At 41.5% G+C, this 18,924-nt stretch overlaps 1 protein-coding gene across 22 annotated transcripts in view; it reads left to right on the forward strand.

The window, feature by feature from the left end:
• The window catches only part of FAM118B (family with sequence similarity 118 member B), a 49,284-nt gene that overhangs the window by 28,586 nt on the left and 1,774 nt on the right, over positions 1 to 18,924 (forward strand). For 10 of the 22 annotated variants that reach the window (XM_035265022.3, XM_078339794.1, XM_078339799.1 and 7 more), the window contains 3 exons: positions 8,003 to 8,230; positions 11,597 to 11,725; positions 14,492 to 14,777. In XM_035265022.3, the coding sequence (XP_035120913.1) occupies positions 8,003 to 8,230; positions 11,597 to 11,725; positions 14,492 to 14,777 (643 nt within the window). Of the gene's footprint in view, positions 1 to 8,002; positions 8,231 to 11,596; positions 11,726 to 14,437; positions 14,778 to 18,924 lie in introns of all 22 variants that reach the window. The other 12 variants (XM_035265014.3, XM_035265021.3, XM_078339798.1 and 9 more) reach the window with 2 other exon arrangements.

The following is an 18,924-nucleotide window of genomic DNA, read 5'->3' on the forward strand; positions in this document are numbered from 1 at the left end:
TGCCTCTGTTCCCCAGGCTAGAGTTCAATACCTCAATCTTGTCTCACTGCAACCTCTGTCTCCTGGTTCAAGCGATTCTCTTGTCTCAGCCTCCTGAGTAGCTGGGATTACAGGTGTGTGCCACCATGCCCAGCTAATTTTTGTATTTTTGTAGAGACAGTTTTCACCATGTTGGCTAGGTTGGTCTCGAACTCCTGACCTCAAGTGATCTGCCTGCTTCAGCCTCACAAAGTACTGGGATTACAGGCATGAGCCACTGTGCCTGGCCTGTCTTAAAAATCAGGATTCTGGGCCGGGCGCGGTGGCTCAAGCCTGTAATCCCAGCACTTTGGGAGGCCGAGGCGGGTGGATCACAAGGTCAAGAGATTGAGACCATCCTGGTCAACAAGGTGAAACCCCATCTCTACTAAAAATACAAAAATTAGCTGGGCATGGTGGTGCGCACCTGTAGTCCCAACTACTCGGGAGGCTGAGGCAGGAGAATTGCTTGAACCCAGGAGGTGGAGGTTGCGGTGAGCCGAGATTGCGCCATTGCACTTCAGCCTGGGTAACAATAGCGAAACTCCGTCTCAAAAAAAAAGAAAACAGATTGGCAGATTGGCAGGTCCTCAGAAAGTTAAACAGTGATTATATGACCCAGCAATCGCACTCATAAGTATATACCCAAAAGAATGGAAAGCATATTTCATGCAAGAATTGTACGCTCATGTTCATAGCACCATTGTTCATAATACCAAAAGAGTGAAAACAACTCACAGATGGCGGGCACCTGTAATCCTAGCTACTTGAGAGGCTGAGGCAAGGAGAATCACTTGAACCTGGGAGGTGGAGGTTGCAGTAAGCCAAGATGGCACCACTGCACTCCAGCCCAGGCAACAGTATGAGACTCTGTCTCCAAAAAAAAAGAAAACTACATAGCAACCCAGATCTCTTAGGAGCATGGACACAAAAATCCTCAAAAAATACAACCAGACTGAATGTAGTACCCATGAGGAAATCAGAGGCTTCTGGGGAATGGCAGGTTGATTTGACATCAGGCCAGGCGCAGTGGCTCACGCCTGTAATCCTAGCACTTTGGGAGGCTGAGATGGGCAGATCACCCGAGGTCAGAAGTTCAAAACCAGCCTGGCTAACATGGCAAAACCTCATCTCTACCAAAAATACAAAAATTAGCTGGGCATGGTGGCACGTGCCTGTAATCCCAGCTATCTGGGAAGCTGAGGCAGGAGAATTGCTGCAACCCAGGAGACAGAGACTGCAGTGAGCCAAGATTGCACCACTGCACTCCAGCCTGGACAATAAAGTGAGACTCCATCTCAAAAAAAAAAAAAAAAACCTGTATATCATTATGATACATCATATCAATAGAATAAAAAGACAAAACCACATGATTTTCTCAATAGGTGCAGAAAAAGCACGTTAGTAAAATTCAACACTCTTTTATAGTTAAAAACAAAACACACTCCACAGATGAAGGAATAACAGCAAACAGTAGAAGGAAACCACCTCAACACAATATATATATGAAATTCACAGATAGCATACTTAATGCTGAAAGACTGCATTTTTTCACTAAGATCAGCAACAAGACAAGGCTGTTTGCCCACTCCACTCCTGTTCAACATTGTGCTGGATGTTCCAGACTGGGCAATTAGGCAAGAAGAAAAAGAAATCAAAGGAATCCGCATTGGAAAGGAAGAAGTAAACTGCCTCTATTTGCAGATGAGATGATCTCGTCTATGGAAAATCCTAGGTTATCCTCTGTTAGAACTAACAAGTTCAGCAAGGTTGAAGGATCCAGGATCGATACATAAAAATAGTATTTTTATATACTTGCAATGAACAGTACTAAAATCAAATATTAAAAAATTTCCCACTTAGCATCAAAAACAATAAAATAGGAATAAATTTAACAAAAGAAGTGCAGAGAGGCCAGGCGTGATGGCTCATGCCTGTAATCCCAGCACTTTTGAGAACCTGAGGCAGGTGGATCACCCGAAGTCAGGAGTTTGAGACCACCCTGGCCAACATGGTGAAACCCAGTTTCTACTAAAAATATAAAAATTAGCTGGGCATGGTGGTGGCCGCCTGTAATCCCAGCTACTCTGGAGGATGAGGCAGGAGAATCACTTGAACCTGGGAGGCAGAGGTTACAGTGAGTAGAGATTGCACTGTTGCACTCCAGCCTGGGCAACAAGAGCAAAACTCTGTCTTAAAAAAAAAAAAAAAAGTGCAGAACTTAACAGTTTGAGAACTATGAAACATTTAAAGAAATGAAAGAAAATCTAAATAAATGGAAAGACATGCCGTGTTCATGGATCAGAACTTTTAATATTATTAAGATGGAATACTCTGCAAATTAGTCTACAGTTAAGCACAGTCCCTGGTAGGATCCCAGCTGCTGATTTTGTAGAAATTGACAAACCGATTTAAAATGCATATGGAGCCAGGCACCATGGCATGCACCTGTAGTCCCAGCTACTTGGGAGGCTGAGGCAGGAGGATTGCTGGAGTGTTTGAGGCAAGGAGTTCTGGGCTCCCAGGAGCAGGGGACCACCAGGTTGCTTAAGGAGGTGTGAATCAACCCAGGTTGGAAATGGAGCAGGTCAAAACTTCCATGCTGATCAGTAGTGGGATCGTGTCTATGAATAGCCACTGCACTCCAGCCTGGGCAACATAGTGAGACCCTGTCTCTAAAAAAACTATTAAGACTTAATGTGGAATTACAAGGGACCTAGAGAAGCCAAAACAGTCTTGAAAAAGAACAAAGTAGAGAGACGCGCATTTTCTTATTTCAAAGCTTACTAGAGCCACGGTAATTAAGGCAGCATGGCAAAGGATTCTTAGATCTGACACTGAAAGCACAACCAACAGAAGAAAACTAGATAAATTGGACATGATCAGAGTTTGAAACTTAAGTGCTGTAATGGTTGTCATCAAGAAAGTGAAAAGAGAGCCAGGCACAGTGGCTTGCACCTGTAATCCCAACTACTCGGGAGGCTAAGGTAGGAGGATCACTTGATCCCAGGAGTTTGAGGCTGCAGTCAACTATGATCATGTCATTGTACTGGTGAGACCCACATCTCTAGAAAAGAAAAAAGAATGAAATGACAACCCACAGAATGGAAGGAAATAGTTGCAGATCATATCTGACAAAAATCTAGTGTCCAGAATATATAAAAAAACTATTACAACTTAATAATAAAAGTGATATATTTAGGGGAATCTTGAACACTAATATTAAGGAATTAATATTTTTAATTGAGAAGTGTTGGAGTTATATTTTGTTTTATATGTACTCTTCTAACTTTTGTGTATGTTTGGAAATGTCCATATTAAAAAGAAAACAATCAAATCTAATAGTATAAACTCAGCAGTACTATGGCAGGGTTAACAGGCCCATCTACTGAGCCAGTTTAATATATACCAGGGAAATGAGATTATAGAATTCAGTGCAATGAGCTTGGGTTTCAGAATCAGAATCTGTCACTTAAATGCACTGGAACCCTGCACAAATTTTTTAAGTTCTCAACATTTGTTTTTGCACCCTATGAAACTGGAATATTACTTCCTTGTGTCGCTTTGTGAAGGATGGGTGAGATGATGTATATAAAATGTCTGGCACATAGTAGATGCACTAGAAATGTTAATAACCCTGGGGGCGGAAACAAAGTTTTTTTCTTTTTTCTTTTTTTAAATAGTGATGGGGTCTCCCTGTGTTGTCCAGGGTGGTGGTGAACTCCTGAGCACAAGTGATCTGCCTGCCTCAGCTTCCCAAAGACTGACATTATAGGCTTGAGCCACCACACAATTTTTTTATTTCTTGTTTTTACTAAGTTTCAGGGCAGAAGGAAATGAAAATCACTGTTTTGGATGAATGGGGAAAGTTCCTTAGTAGCTGTGTGGGAGTTTGGCATTTCCTTTTGACTACTGAACCTCCCTGTTTATGTTTTCATTCCTTTGTCTTTGCTTATAAAGGCTACTGGTGGGAAATTTAGTTCTAGGGTCATCTGCTTTAAGAGAAAACGACTTTCCAGCCTGTGCAGCAAAGTCAGACCCCCGTACCTCTACAAAAATTTTAAAATTAGCCAAATGTGGTGGTGCAAGCCTGTGGTCCCACCTACATAGGAGGCGGAGGCAGGAGGATCGCTTGAGGCCAGAAGTTTGAGAACACCCTGGGCAACGTAGTGAGACCCTGTCTCTACAAAACATTTAAAAAGTAGCATACGTGGTGGTATGCACCTGTAGTCCTAGCCACTCAGGAGACTGAGGCCGGGTTGAACCCAGCAGGTTGAGGCTGCAGTGAGCCATATTCATGCCACTGTACTCCAGCTTGGTGACAGAGCCAGACCTTGTCTCAAAAAAACAGAAAAACTTTTATTTTGAATCTGAGGAAGTCAATGCAGTTACCTAAGCATATTTCCTTCCTATGTTGATATGTGGGATTTAGTAACATAAATAGGACTAAAAGATATTTAGCTAAAATAATGACTTGGATTTTTCCCCAGGTTTTGACCTTTTGTATTTCTTTTTCTTAGAAGCGAGAAAATGTGTCCCACACCCATGATTACGGAATTGTATACCGAGACCTTTTTAACTGTGTGTGTAATAATTAAACTGGTGTTAAAATATAGTATGTATTGATTGTGTGTGTGAGTCAAAGTACAAAAGAAGTTATAAAGCACAAAAAGGTTTAATAAAACCAAGGAAGTTACTGTATTCTTTATTTAATTTTCAACTTAATTTTGCTTTTTTGAATAGCTATTGTTTATACACATTGCAGAAGTCCAAACACTATTAAAAAGGTGTCTTATATCGAGACCTCCAACTCCCACATAGGTCTTTTATCTTTCTCTTCTCCCAAAACCCACCTTTCATAGGTTACTACTCTTACGAGTTTTTTTCATATAGCCTTCCAGTGTTTCTTTTTGCAGATACATGCAAGGGGGACTATATTTATTCTTATCTTACAACCTCTATCCCCTAGCTCAAAAGATGGCATTCTAGATATACTGTTCTGCAATTTGTTTTACTTCACAGTATAGCTTGAAGATTTTTCCATCTCATTCTCCAGTATATGGGTACTCAGGCATACTGGTCTCTTATATAGGGATACTTGCCTTGTTTCCATCTTCCGCTATTACAAATAATAATGCAGTGATAACCTTGTATGTGCCATTTCATTTGTTTGAAATTGTATTTGTAGGATACATGGGACTGCTAGATCATAGGACAAATGGGTTTGTGATTTGGGTAGACATGAAAGGAGCACCATATTTTTTATAGCAAATCTAAAGAAGACTCTGGCCTTCAATAATAGTTGTCTTTTTTATTTTTATTTATTTTTATTTTTGAGACAGTGTCTTGCTCTGTTGCCCAGGCTGGAGTACAGTGGCACAATCACGGCTCACTGCAGCCTCGACCTCCTGTGCTCAAGCAATCCTCCTACCTCAACCATTGGAATAACTGGGCCCACAGGCGTGTGTCACAACACTTGGCAGATTTTTAAATTTTTTTGCAGAGATGGGGTCTTGGTATGTTACCCAGGCTGGTCTCAAACTCCTCAGCTCAAAAGATCCTCTTAGCCTTGGCCTCCCAAAGTGTTGAGATTACAGGCATGGGCCACCTTGCCCAGAAGTTGACTCTTGAATGAGTAAGAGTCGGTAACTAGAGTTACAGATCCTTCACTGTTTGCTTCTGATCAGATTGTTCATCCAGTTAAATTGCATTGTCCCTAGTTAGTTGCCTGTACCTAATTAATATGTCATATAATTATTTATAGTCATGATGTAATGAAAATGGACAAAAGCTGAAAGCCAGGACCCATATCCTTAGCCTAAATAGGTGTTCCATCTATTTAGCACGTCAAGAGAATCTGTGAACCCACTCACAATAGGGGTACATGGAAAAGTCTGTCTAGTGGTAGATGCAGGAGGAAGGGTGATCGACAGAGCCCAGGGAAACTATGAGCACGTCCTCACCAGGCAAAAGGACTCTTTTACTTCTGTGCTCATGGTGAAAATACTTTCCATTTATTTATGATTTACTTGATAGGTATGATTAAAGACTTGATAATTTTATAAAATACTTGGACAAATTAGGAAAAGAATTTGGCAAATTGAAATGTTTTCTGAATCTGCTTAGGTGGTTCCATGGAAACAGATCCTTATCTGAGCATTTCACTGTTAGAAACATACACAGTGGAAATTTATTTGGCTCAGTTCTGGAAGGTGAGAAGTTCAAGAGAGAGGAGCCACATCTAGCAAAGGCCTTCCTGCCAGGATATAACATGGCAGAAGGTAGTACATGGAGAGAGGGAGGTCAGCAAGAGAGGGCCAGACTCACTTTTTTTATTTTTATTTTTTGAGATGGAGTCTCGCTCTGTTGCGAGGCTGGAGTGTCGTGGCACAATCTCGGCTCACTGCAACCTCTGCCTCCCAGGTTCGAGTGATTCACCTGCCTCAGCCTCCCAAGTAGCTGGGACTACAGGCGCACGCCACCATGCCCAGCTAATTTTTGTAATTTTAGTAGAGACAGGGTTTCACCATGTTGGCCAGGATGGTCTCGAGCTCTTGACCTCATGATCCACCTGCTTCAGCCTCCCAAAGTGTTGGGATTACAGGTGTGAGCCACTGCACCCGGCCCAGACTCGCATTTATAACCAGTGCACTTAGGATAACAAATCCACTGCCTTAATAATGACATTAATCAGTTCATGAAGGCACGGCCCTCGTGACCTGATCACCTTTTATTAGGCCCCACCTCCCAACAGTTCCATTGGGGTTAAGTTTCCAACACATGAACTTGAGGGGACCAATTCAAACCCTCACAAATGGTATTTCATGGACAGGCTAGGGATCAGATATTTTGAATTCTCTTCGTCCCAAGGACCACTTGGTCTTTTCAGTCGTAAAGCCAGCCTCCCACCTGAAGTTGGTATTATAGTTCCTCATTGGTACTCAGAGATATTTACATGTATTCAAAATGAATCTGAAAAGCAGTTATTTAAGTAAACCATATGTTAGGAAATAGGAGGTCTGGAAAAGTGACTCATACCTATAAATCCAACACTTTCAGAGGCTGAAGTGGGAGAATTACTTGAGACCCCAGGAATTCAAGACTCACCTGGGCCATATAGCCAGACCTCACATCTGCAAAACAAGACAAGTAGATTCTTAGAACTGATTGGTATTTGATGTGTTTTAACAGTTGCAAAATACAAATTTTTAATTTAAAAATGGATTAAATTGTTTATGTTAACCTTTTTTGTATACTGGATAGTCTTTATAATAAACCTATGAACAAACTGCTGAATTACAGCATGTAGAAGTTAAGCGGTTTTTCCTAAATTCATAACAGTTGTACAAACCACCCAGGATTAGAAAAGGAGATGCTAAACCACAATCAGGGCTGTGTTTCAGTGGCGCTTTCCTAAATAAGGAAAGATGAACAGAAAGTGTTGCCTTCTTACCTGGTGCCTGATGAGAGGGTAGTTGTTGCTCTGCTTTATACCCCAGCTTCCCTTTAATACCAACGGTAAATTCACATCCCTTGGCCGTGTTTGTTTTCTTCATTCTATAAAAATGCGTACTTTAGGAAGCTTACGCTTCTTTGCGTAAGTATAGTAGTGTTCGTTGATCACTTGCTCCCTGCTAAGCATTGTGCTAAGCACTTGGCATGTATCATCTCATCTTCCTGATTACATTCTTATGAGATAGATAATGTTTTGTCTCTGCTTTGAATACAAAATATTCTTTAAAAATTTACTACTGGCCGGGTGTGGTGGCTCACGCCTGTAGTCCAAACACTTGGGAGGCCAAGGCGGGCAGATCACCTGAGGTCGGGAGTTCAAGACCAGCATGACCAACATGGTGAAACCCTGTCTTTAAAAAAAAAAAAAAAAAAAAAAAAAAAAATGAAGGAAAAATTTACTACTGTAACTAAAACAGGTGACTTACCAAAGGACTTTGGACTAATTTTCTTTTTTCAAATCCCTCCTCAGCGTACCAGTAATGTTCGATCCACATTTTTCAAGGACTGTTTATATGAAGTATTTGATGACTTGGAGTCAAAAATGGAAGATTCTGGAAAACAGCTACTTCAGTCAGTTCTCCACCTGATGGAAAATGGAGCCCTTGTATTAACTACAAATTTTGATAATCTCCTGGAACTGTATGCAGCAGATCAGGGGAAACAGCTTGAATCCCTTGACCTTACTGATGAGAAAAAGGTAAAACGTAAAGCATTGGTCCCTTTTTCAGGCTAGTGGATTGTATCTTCATCAGAAAAACTGTTTTCTAGTTGGTATATTAGTATTTATATAGAGCTAGAAAGGAAAATTTTTTTCCCTGGTTGGATTTTTGGTTTTTCTTTTTTCTTTCTTTTTAAAGATCAAATCAATACACAGTAAAATGTGTAGAACTTAAAAGTGTTCAGATCTATGACTTCTGATAATATCACCCAGTTTTAAAGCAAGATTGGGGAAGTCATTTGAACTGTAAGATCTCTTTAGCACTTGACAATATTGAGTGGTGTAATATTGATAATACTGATTTAGAGTTCTTAGGACACATTTTTTTTATGGCATCTGTTGGAAATGTCTGAAAAGTACTTTATACTGATTGGAAGAGCAACTTCCAAGCCAAGCGATGGCTGAATTGAGGTTAATGTTTAGTGGACCTCCGAAGACTTCTTTTAGCATAGCCCATTACTGTACCTACCATAATAATCGAATTATAGATGTTGATGTGTGTCAGCTAATGAGATGAGTTCTTAAAGTCTTATTTGTCCTATTCTGTGACTTTTGTAATTTTCATTCTATAATTTATTTTCCTCAGGAATCAGCCTTTATGTCCAATTTAGAGCCCAGCTAAGTAGAGTTGACTAGATAAGTGATTCGACCACTGGCATTTAGTACCACAGTATTGCCTCTGCCAGAGTGGTCGTTGTAATAGTACCACTCTTGTGGTTTTGCTGACCTTGAAGGCAGGATTTAAAGCAAATGGAATTTAGAGAAAAGTTGCCCCAGGAAGACTAGTTTTCTCTGGCCCAAATGTCTTCTACCTACTCCCTTATGCTCTGTGTGGTCAGCTCCTTCTTCATTTATAACTCTCAACTTAGGGATCACCTCCTGAGAGACTTTCTCTGACCATCCTATTTAAATTGGATGCTTATTTTTTGATCCAGTCTCTTGTCCATTTCCTTTGTAGCACCTAGTATAACTTGCAGTTTTGGGGACTATTTTTGGCTTTTTTTTCTTCTTTTTTTTGAGACACAGTCTCACCCTTGTCACCCAGGCTGGAGTTCAATGATGCAATCTCAGCTCACTGCAACCTCCTTCTCCCATGTTCAAGCAATTCTCCTACCTCAGCCTCTGGAGTAGATGGGATTACAGGTGCCCACCACCATGCCTGGCTAATTTTTATATTGTTAGTAGAGACAGTGTTTCAACATGTTGGCCAGGTTGGTCTCAAACTTCTGACCTCAGGTGATCGGTCTGCCTTAGCCTCCTGAAGTGCTAGGATTATACCTGGTGCAGTTTTTATCTTAGCTGTTTATCTGTTTTCTGACTGCTTACCCCATAGGAATAGTAACTTCACTTGGACAGGCATCATGTTGGGCTTTCTTACCCTCATAGCTCAAATACAACCCTCATGTCTCAAAAATGATGGATTTAGGTGCTTGGTAAATATTTTTTTGGTTAATAAATGACTGGGCTGAGCAAGGCGGCTCGGGCCTCTAATCCCAGCACTTTGGGAAACTGAGATGGCAGGATCACTTGAGCGTAGTTTGAGACCAGCCTGGGCTACATAGCAAGACCTTGTCTCTACAAAAAATTTTAAAATTAGCTGGGCATGGTGGTGTGTGCCTGTGGTCCCAGCTATTCCCAGCTACTTAGGAGGCTGAAGCAGGAGGATCAATTGAGCTGAAGAGGTCAAGGCTGCAGTGAGCTGTGATCATGCTGTTGTACTCCAGTGTGGGTGACAAGAGTAAGATCCTGTCTCAAAAATAAATAAATAGGCTGGGCACGGTGGCTCATGCCTGTAACCCAGCATTTTGGGTGGCTGAGGCAGGTGGATCACTTGAGGTTGAAACCAGCCTGGCCAACATGGTGAAACCCAGTCTCTACTAAAAACACAAAATTTCACTGGGTGTGGTGGTGCACACCTGTAGTCCCAGTTACTCGTTACTCCAGAGGCTGAGGCAGGAGAATCACTTGAACCCGGGAGGCAGGGTTGCAGTGAGCCAAGATTGTGCCACTGCACTCCAGCCTGGGCGACAGAGCGAGACTCTGTCTAAAAATAAATAAACAAACGAACAGATAAATGATTGAAATTTTAAAACTAGCAGCTCAAGTAGCTTCTATGCTGTTTGTAATAAAATTTCCAGAGATTATGACCTAGTGTGTTCATGGATATCAGAAGCATAACGGCCTTTTAAAAGCTGAGGATGTCTGTCAGATTTGATGTTTTCCTTCTCATTTCATCCTTAGGCCTCCAGATTTACGTTGTATTTTTAGCCCACATTAGGGGCAGTCTTGCAGTCTATTGGTTGAAGACATTGACTGGTAGTTAGAACGGGGCCTAGTAATATTCAAATTCTAAATCTCTATGCCTCTTGGCTACTTTCCTAATCCATAGTCTATTTCTTTAAAATGTGATAAGAATAAATGTGTGCTCTCTCCAGTCCTTGGGAAAACGGGGCCATGGAATCAGGTGGCTATTGCATTCACTGTCGTCTAAATGATTGTTCTTCACTGGCAGCCTTTTAGGTTCCTCAGAGGTGGATGAAATGATTTTTCTGTCACTTATCTATTGCTGTACAAGTAATGGCCCTGAAACTTTGTGGCTTATAATAATAAATATCTTATCTCACCATGATAAAGTACATTAGCCATTTGAACTGGGCTCAGTGACTCAGCCGGCATTTCTTCTGCTGAGTTTTGCAGCCTGTTCACATACCTGCAGACATCTGATGGCCGCACTAGGGCTGAGTGATGTAAGAGGACCATACTTCCATGTCTGTTGGTGCAAGCAGTTGGCCAGGCCATATACGTCCTAGCAGGCTAGCCCAGGCTTCTTCAGTTTCTTCACATTGCAGCTGGATTCTAAAAGTAACACAAGAGAAGTAAGACTTCTTGTGCCAACACTTACCAAGCTTCTGCTTGTGTGTGTTTGCTAGTACCCCACTGGCTAAAAGCATGCCATGTGGTTAGCCTGGAGTCACTGCAGTGAGGGGCCACACAAGGCCTGGATGCAGAGGCTTGATTTCCTGGGGCGAACACTGAAGCAGTTGTCCATAGCTCTCATGCATGTCACCAGTGGAAAGGGTCCCTGTTGTTTCTGCAAATTATGACAAATTCTAATTTTTGATTGTTACTTTCAAAGAGAAATCACCAAATTTGCTGCCGTCATTCTTGACAGTCATTCCTGAAGTGGAAACTTAGACTACATCAGGTTTTGCATTCTTGTCCTATATCATGAAGCTGGAGAGTTACATCAGAAGTCTAGTCTTCAAAACAGCCTCTTGCCCATTGTGACCTTTAAACAAGTGCTCAGCCCTGTCAAGCTGGTTGGGCTATATGTGTGTTGTGCAGGTCCTAGAGTGGGCTCAGGAGAAGCGGAAGCTGAGCGTGTTGCATATTCATGGAGTCTACACCAACCCTAGTGGCATTGTCCTTCATCCAGCGGGATATCAGAACGTGCTCAGGAACACTGAAGTCATGGTGAGTGGGGCTGATCTTGCTGGTCTCAGGAACTCCTTCCTGGGAAGTCTCTCTAAATATGCCATAGGTCTTAAAGGGGAACATCTTCTTTTCATTAAGTGAAAACAGAAGATCAGGGGCTAGGAGCAATGGCTCATGCCTATAATCCCAATACTTTTTGGGAGGCCAAGGAGAGAGGATCGCTTGAGGCTAGGAGTTCGAGACCAGCCTGGGCAACATAGCAAGGGTCTGTCTTTACAAAAAATAAAATTAGCTAGGCATCATGGTGTACACTGTCCCAGCTACTTGGGAGGCTGAGGCAGGAGGATCACTTGAGACTAGGAATTTAAGGCTGTAGTGAGCTCTGACTGGAGCCACTGCACTCCAGCTTGGGTGACAGAGCAAGACCCTGTCTCTAAAAAAGGAAAGAAACTGGAAAGTCAGACATTCTTCCTGTGCTTAACTTGTGGGTGCACATGCTGTCCTAGGAGATGTAGAAGTTCTCTTAAGGTGTCAAACCCTACCATCCTTGTTTGTACTTAATTGACAACCAGCAGATGGCCTGCCATCATTGGCATCATCTTCACATACAAAGGATATATTAGTACCCTTCATTGTCATTTGGATCATTTGGTTTATTTATTTTTGTTTTATTTTTCAAAATGGAGTCTTGCTCTTTTGCCCAGGATGGAGTGCAATGGCACAATCTCGGCTTACTGCAAACTCCACCTCCCGGGTTGAAGCAATTCTCCTGCCTCAGCCTCCCAAGTAGTTGGGATTACAGGCAGGCACCACCATGCCTGACTAATTTTTGTATTTTTAGTAGAGACAAGGTTTCACCATGTTGGCTAGGATGGTCTCTATCTCTTGACCTTGTAATCTGCCCACCTCAGCCTCCCAAAGTGCTGGGATTACAGGCGTGAGCCACCACGCCCTGTCCATTTGGTTTATTAACAGCTCTCTCTATGCCAGAAATAATTGAGGCAGCTTCTTACAAACCAACCACTACTAGAGCATACATTCTATTTATTTTTATTTTTAGAGATGGAGTCTCGCTCTGTCTCAGCTCACTGCAACCTCCGCCTCCCAGATTCAAGCAATTCTCCTGCCTCAGCTTCCCAAGTAGCTGGGATTACAGGCACATGCCACCATGTCCAGTTAATTTTTTGTATTTTTAGTAGAGACAGGGTTTCACCGTGTTAGGCAGGATGGTCTCGATCTTCTGACTTCGTGATCTGCCCACCCTGGCCTCTCAAAGTGCTGGGATTACAGGTGTGAACCACTGCACCCAGCCTAGAGTATATTTTCTAAATGGCAATGAGTTTATATTGAATTAACCACACTTATTCACATTTATTTTTTATGAAAAGTTTATTGATCTTTTGGGATGCACATTTTTGACTTGTTCAGATAAACATGTTCAAACCAGAAGTATTCACTAACACCCAGTTCTGAGAATCTTGTATGCTATTTTCGGGACTGGGTCACATAGAATAATAGCATCTTTACATGATGAGGTAAAACATAAACCAAGAAAATGTATTGTCTAAAGCACAAGGGACTTTTTTTTTAACCCATTTTTTCCCAGCATCTGCTGTAACTGCATCCATCTCTGACATTGATACCTTAGGCAAAGTCATTTCTGTGGTGTGTGTGTTTATGTGTGTGTGTGTGTGTATGTACATACACACACACACACACATATATATATATATACACTGGTGTTCTAAGTATCAGACACCTTTGCTTGAGCAAATCCCATGATGGAATTATCTTCTCCGGTGATTCATGATTCAGTTTTTAAGACAAAAAAGGCAAATATGGCCCAGAAACGGAAGGAGTAAGATATATGAAGACCTGCTCTTTGACTAATGACCTCTGAACACATAAATCTAAAAAACGTAGTCCAGGTGTGGTGGCTTATGCCTGTAATCCCAGCACTTTGGGAGGCCAAGGAGGGTGGGTCACTTCAGGTCAGGAGTTCAAGACCAGCCTGGCCAACATGGTGAAACTCCATCTCTACTAAAAATACAAAAATTAGCTGGGTGTTGTGGCAGGTGCCTGTAATCCCAAACTACTTGGGAGGCTGAGGCAGGGGAATCGCTTGAACCCGGGAGGTGGAGGTTGCAGTGAGCCAAGACCATGGCACTGCATTCCAGCCTGGGTGACAAAGTGAGACTCTGTCTCAAAAATAAAATAAACTACTGGCCGGGTGCAGTGGCTCACACCTGTAATCCCAGCACTTTGGGAGACTGAGGCAGATGGATCACTTGAGGTCAGGACTTCCAGACCAGCCTGGCCAGCATGGTGAAACCCCAACTCTACTAAACATACAAAAATTAGCCGGGTATGGTGGTGTATGCCTGTAATCCCAGCTACTCAGGGGGCTGTGGCATGAGAATTGCTTGAACTGGGGAGGGGGAGGTGGAGGTTGCAGTAAGCCAAGATCGCACCACTACACTCCAGCCTAGATGACAGAGTGAGATTCCATCTCAAAAAATATATAAAAAGTAAAAAATAAACTACTGGACCAGTACACCAATACCAGCTCTATGAAACGCTGATTAGAGAGCCTACAGAAGAATGGCAGGTAAAGATAAAATTTTAGACCAATCATCATGTTATAGCAATAAGCAAGAGATCACACTCCTTGATGGGACCTATCAACCACTTAAGTCTTGGTGAATTGGTCATCACAGCCTGCTCAGTGTAGCATTGACTTTCTTGTTTCAGACCTGCCTTGTGTGTATCTTCACAATGTCAATATGTTGTATCTTTTCCTTGAAGAGAGAGATTCAGAAACTCTACGAAAACAAGTCATTTCTTTTCCTGGGCTGTGGCTGGACTGTGGATGACACCACTTTCCAGGCCCTTTTCCTGGAGGCTGTCAAGCATAAATCTGACCTAGAACATTTCATGCTGGTTCGGAGAGGAGACGTAGATGAATTCAAAAAGCTTCGAGAAAACATGCTGGACAAGGGGATTAAAGTCATCTCCTATGGAAATGACTATGCTGATCTACCAGAATATTTCAAGCGACTGACGTGTGAGATCTCCACAAGGGGTAGATCAGGTAAGATGCATTTTGAAGCTGAAGGGAATCAGAGCAACAGCTCTTCAGCCTTTTGTGTATTTGTAATGGGCAAAAAAGTTCTTGCCAAGATGAGAACTGTAATGACCGATCAACTTGTAAAGGAGGTCACAGTCTTCAGGTTAGACTAAAATGCCATTTGGATTATGGGAAAAATAGACAAAAAAGAATGCTTGAGCATTCAATATAGACAGGAAAAATGAAGAAAATATAAAGATGTTCAGCCTCACTAGTTATCAATGAAATGCAGCTCAAATTTAGATTACAAAACAGAGAAGAAAGATCACCCAGTTTTTGGCTAAGGCTGTAACAAAATTAACTTATTCATGTAGTATTTGTGGAAGGGTAAAGTTAGTACAACTTTTATGACTATAAATTTGGAGTATGTAGCAAAAATTTTCAAATATTTGACCTAGAAATCCTATCAATACAATTTATCCTAGAATAAATTTCTTAAAACCAGATAAGTGGATGATTGCATAATCAATCACACAGTTGTATAAAGATGCATGTGTGGGAACGTAATCTCCATTGAATGTAGTGGCAAAAAATTGGAAGGAACCTAAAGTTAGTAGAGAGATTTTACAGATGTGCCAATATCTATTTAATTGATGAAATACAATGAAGCCATAAAGGGGAAATTGTTTTCATTGCCATTAAAAAATGTCAGAATCTTATGAGTAAAGGAAGAAAAAGCAGGTTGTAAACACCGTGGTCAGCTACATTCATATAGAATTATAGGTTTATTTTGTTTGGTGCATGTAGAAATATATCTGGAATGCTAAATTAACTGGCTATCTTTATGTAGTAGGAGTTAAGTGTTGATTTGTTTGTTTCTGTGTTGGCATCTTCTATAATGATTATGTATTATCTTTATAAACAAAACTTTTAGAAATGCTATTTGGAAATGGGTAATGGTGGTATTCATGTCAGAGGATAGGGGTATCATTCACTTGGTATTTTGCCTCCACGTTCTAACAGTAAAGAACAAAATGGTGATTTTTGTTTGTTTGTTTTTGAGACGGAGTTTCACTATTGTTACCCAGGCTGGAGTGCAATGGCGCGATCTCGGCTCACTGCAACCTCCACCTCCGGGGTTCAGGCAATTCTCCTGCCTCAGCCTCCTCAGTAGCTGGGATTACAGGCACACGCCACCGTGCCCAGCTAATTTTTTTTTTGTGTGTGTGTGTATTTTTAGCAGAGACGGGGTTTCACCATGTTGACTGGGATGATCTCCATCTCTTGACCTCGTGATCCACCCGCCTCGGCCTCCCAAAGTGCTGGAATTACAGGTGTGAGCCACCGTGCCTGGCCCAAAATGGTGATTAAAGATCCAACTGGGCTGGGTGCAGTGGCTCATGCCTGTAATCCCAGAACTTTGGGAGGCTTAGGTGGGCAGATTGCCTGAGCTCAGGAATTCAAGACCAGCCTGGGCAACACAGTGAAACCCCATCTCTACTAAAATACAGAAAAAAATTGGCCAGGTGAGGTGACTCACGCCTGTAATCCCAGCACTTTGGGAAGCCAAAGTGGGTGGATCACCTGAGGTCAGGATGAGACCAGCCTGGCCAACATGGTGAAACCCCATCTCTATTAAAAATACAAAAAATTAGCAAAGCATGGTGGCATCTGCCTCTAGTCCCAACTAATTTGGAGGCTGAGGCAGGATAATTGAGCTCAGGAGGCAGAGATTGCAGTGAGCCAAGATCATGCCATTGTACTCCAGCCTCAGCGACGGAGGGAGACTTCGTGTCCTCCCCACCCCCCCCAAAAAACAAGATGATTAATACCTGCAGGCAAATCCCCAGTAACTCCACAAAACACAGACAGTTTTGGTATCAGCTAAACTGAAGAATTCTTTTTCAAAACCTCACATTGAATAAAGCCAGGCTCCAGAGTATGGTTAGTCTGAATCATCCATCCAATTCTGAAAAAACTGCTGTTGTACACAGAATATTTCCCGAAAACTTATGTAAGTATTTTCATTGTCAGCCTGAACGTGTCTTAGGAGGGCAGAAGTACAGATACTTTGGCCTGGTGTGGTGCCTATTCCCAACACTTTGGGAGCCCCAGGTGGGAGGATCACTTGAGGTCAGGAGTTCAAGACCAGTGTCAGCAACATAATGAGACCCTGTCTCTGCAAAAAATTAGCCAGGTGTAGTAGCACACACTTGTAGTCCAGTTGCGTGGGAGGCTGAGGCAGGAGGATCACTTGAGCCTGGGAGTTGGGAGTCTGCAGTGAGCTATGATTACATCACTGCACTACAGCCTGGGCAATAAAGCAAGACCCTGTTTCTAAAATAAATAGCATACAGGTAATTTAATAAACATAAAGTTTTCCTCTCATCCCCAAGAGAAGTGCAAATCAAATTATCCCCAGATTCTTAATTGGATTACTTCAAGTAGAATTCTCCTGTAATGAAAAATCAAACAGCTTCTTCCATGGCTATGGTTTGATGGAACAAGATTTTTAAAAGCCATCACTATGTGAAGAAGCCTCTTTTGCGAAAACTATTTACTATTCTTTGTTGGAAATGAGTTTTTCTGGCGTCCTGCAGTGTTCTAGACTCTTCTGCTGTTGTTTGCCCACACTTGAGACTTTGAGTAGGCTTTTCTGTTGCACATGTTCTGTTTTCGTTAACAAGAGATACATATCCAAGTTCTACATACTTCCTTTGATTCTATATTCTGAGGAAAGATGCTAAAATTTAAAACAGCAAAATCTCTCTGTATAACTGTTTCTGTTGCACTAAATCTTAGCAAAACATGTCTTTAGACTGTTGCATTACCTAACAAAGAAGCAGTAAGGTTCCTTCGTGCACTAAGATTGCTCTGAGGAACCTTAACTGCTATTGTGGAATGGCACAGATGCTGTTATTAGCTATGTAGGCTTCCTACCAGAGAAGGAAGCTTTCCCCAAAGTATCTGTCATTAAGGTGTTCTCTATCTTTAAAAAAAAAAAAAAAAAAAAGGGATTTTCAACCTGGCCAGACTGCTTTATGAGAATGGTCAGCTGAGTTTGTCATGTGAAATGTAGTAGGACAGTTTCAAGTTAAAACCTAATTTCATTTTGAAACAAGTCAAGCTTACCTTTCACACTTACATAATGTTTTCAGTCTCTGTAGATATAGACTAAGAGGTTACAGGCCTCTTTGGCTGTTGTTTTGCTTTTTACACTGAGTGTTTGCTATGTGCCTGGCATCATGCTGTGCACTCACTTCTGCATAGTGGAAATAGTCTTCAAAGTATTCTATAGTATGTAGTTACACATATTTTGGAAAAATCAAGCCATGAGACAAAGAAAAATAATTCTTATAGTCCATTATTGTACAAGCAGTCGTTTTGCTATTTTTTTTTTTTTTTTTTAGGCAGTCTGATTCTGTCACCCAGGCTGGAGTGCAGTGGCACGATCATGGCTCACTGCAAGCTCCGCCTCCAGGGTTCAAGTGATTCTCCCACCTCAGCCTCCCGACTAGCTGAGACTAAAGGCACATATGATGCCCAGTTAATTTTTGTATTTTTTTGTAGAGATGTTGTTTTACCATGTTGCCCAAGCTGGTCTCAGGCTCCTAAGCTCAAACAACCCTCCCGCCTCAGCCTCCCAAAGTTCTGGGATTACAGGTGTGAGCCACGGTCCCTGGCCTTGGTACATTTCTGATGTTTTCCCCATGTATTTTCTCACAGTTGTAAACAAAGTATACAGTTTTGGTCCTTTTAACTCAGTAGTGGATGGTACATTTTCCCCACATTTCTATCTTCATAACCACTATTTTAATTTACTTTTATATTCCAGTATGGGTGTTACAGTTTACCTAATTATTCCTGTTAGGCCATTTCTGATTTTTTTTTTTTTTTTTTTTTTTTACCAGTTTTTGTATTGTAAGTAATGTTGCGAGAATAACATCTGTATCCCTTCAGTTTTTCCAGTAATTTCCTTGGGATGCGTTCTCAGTGTAATCAGGTCAAACATCATGAACATCTCAGTGACTGATAAATATTGCTAAATTGGTTTCTACGAGGGTAATACCAGTTTGTATATTTGAGTACCATGCATGTTCATACTCTAATTGACCATATGTCTAATGATTATTTTCTTCCATGTGTTGTTTTTCTACTTTTTCTGAATTAT

This window comes from Callithrix jacchus, chromosome 10 (genome assembly GCF_049354715.1).
Source record: "Callithrix jacchus isolate 240 chromosome 10, calJac240_pri, whole genome shotgun sequence".
Classification (NCBI taxonomy): Eukaryota; Metazoa; Chordata; class Mammalia; order Primates; family Cebidae; genus Callithrix; species Callithrix jacchus.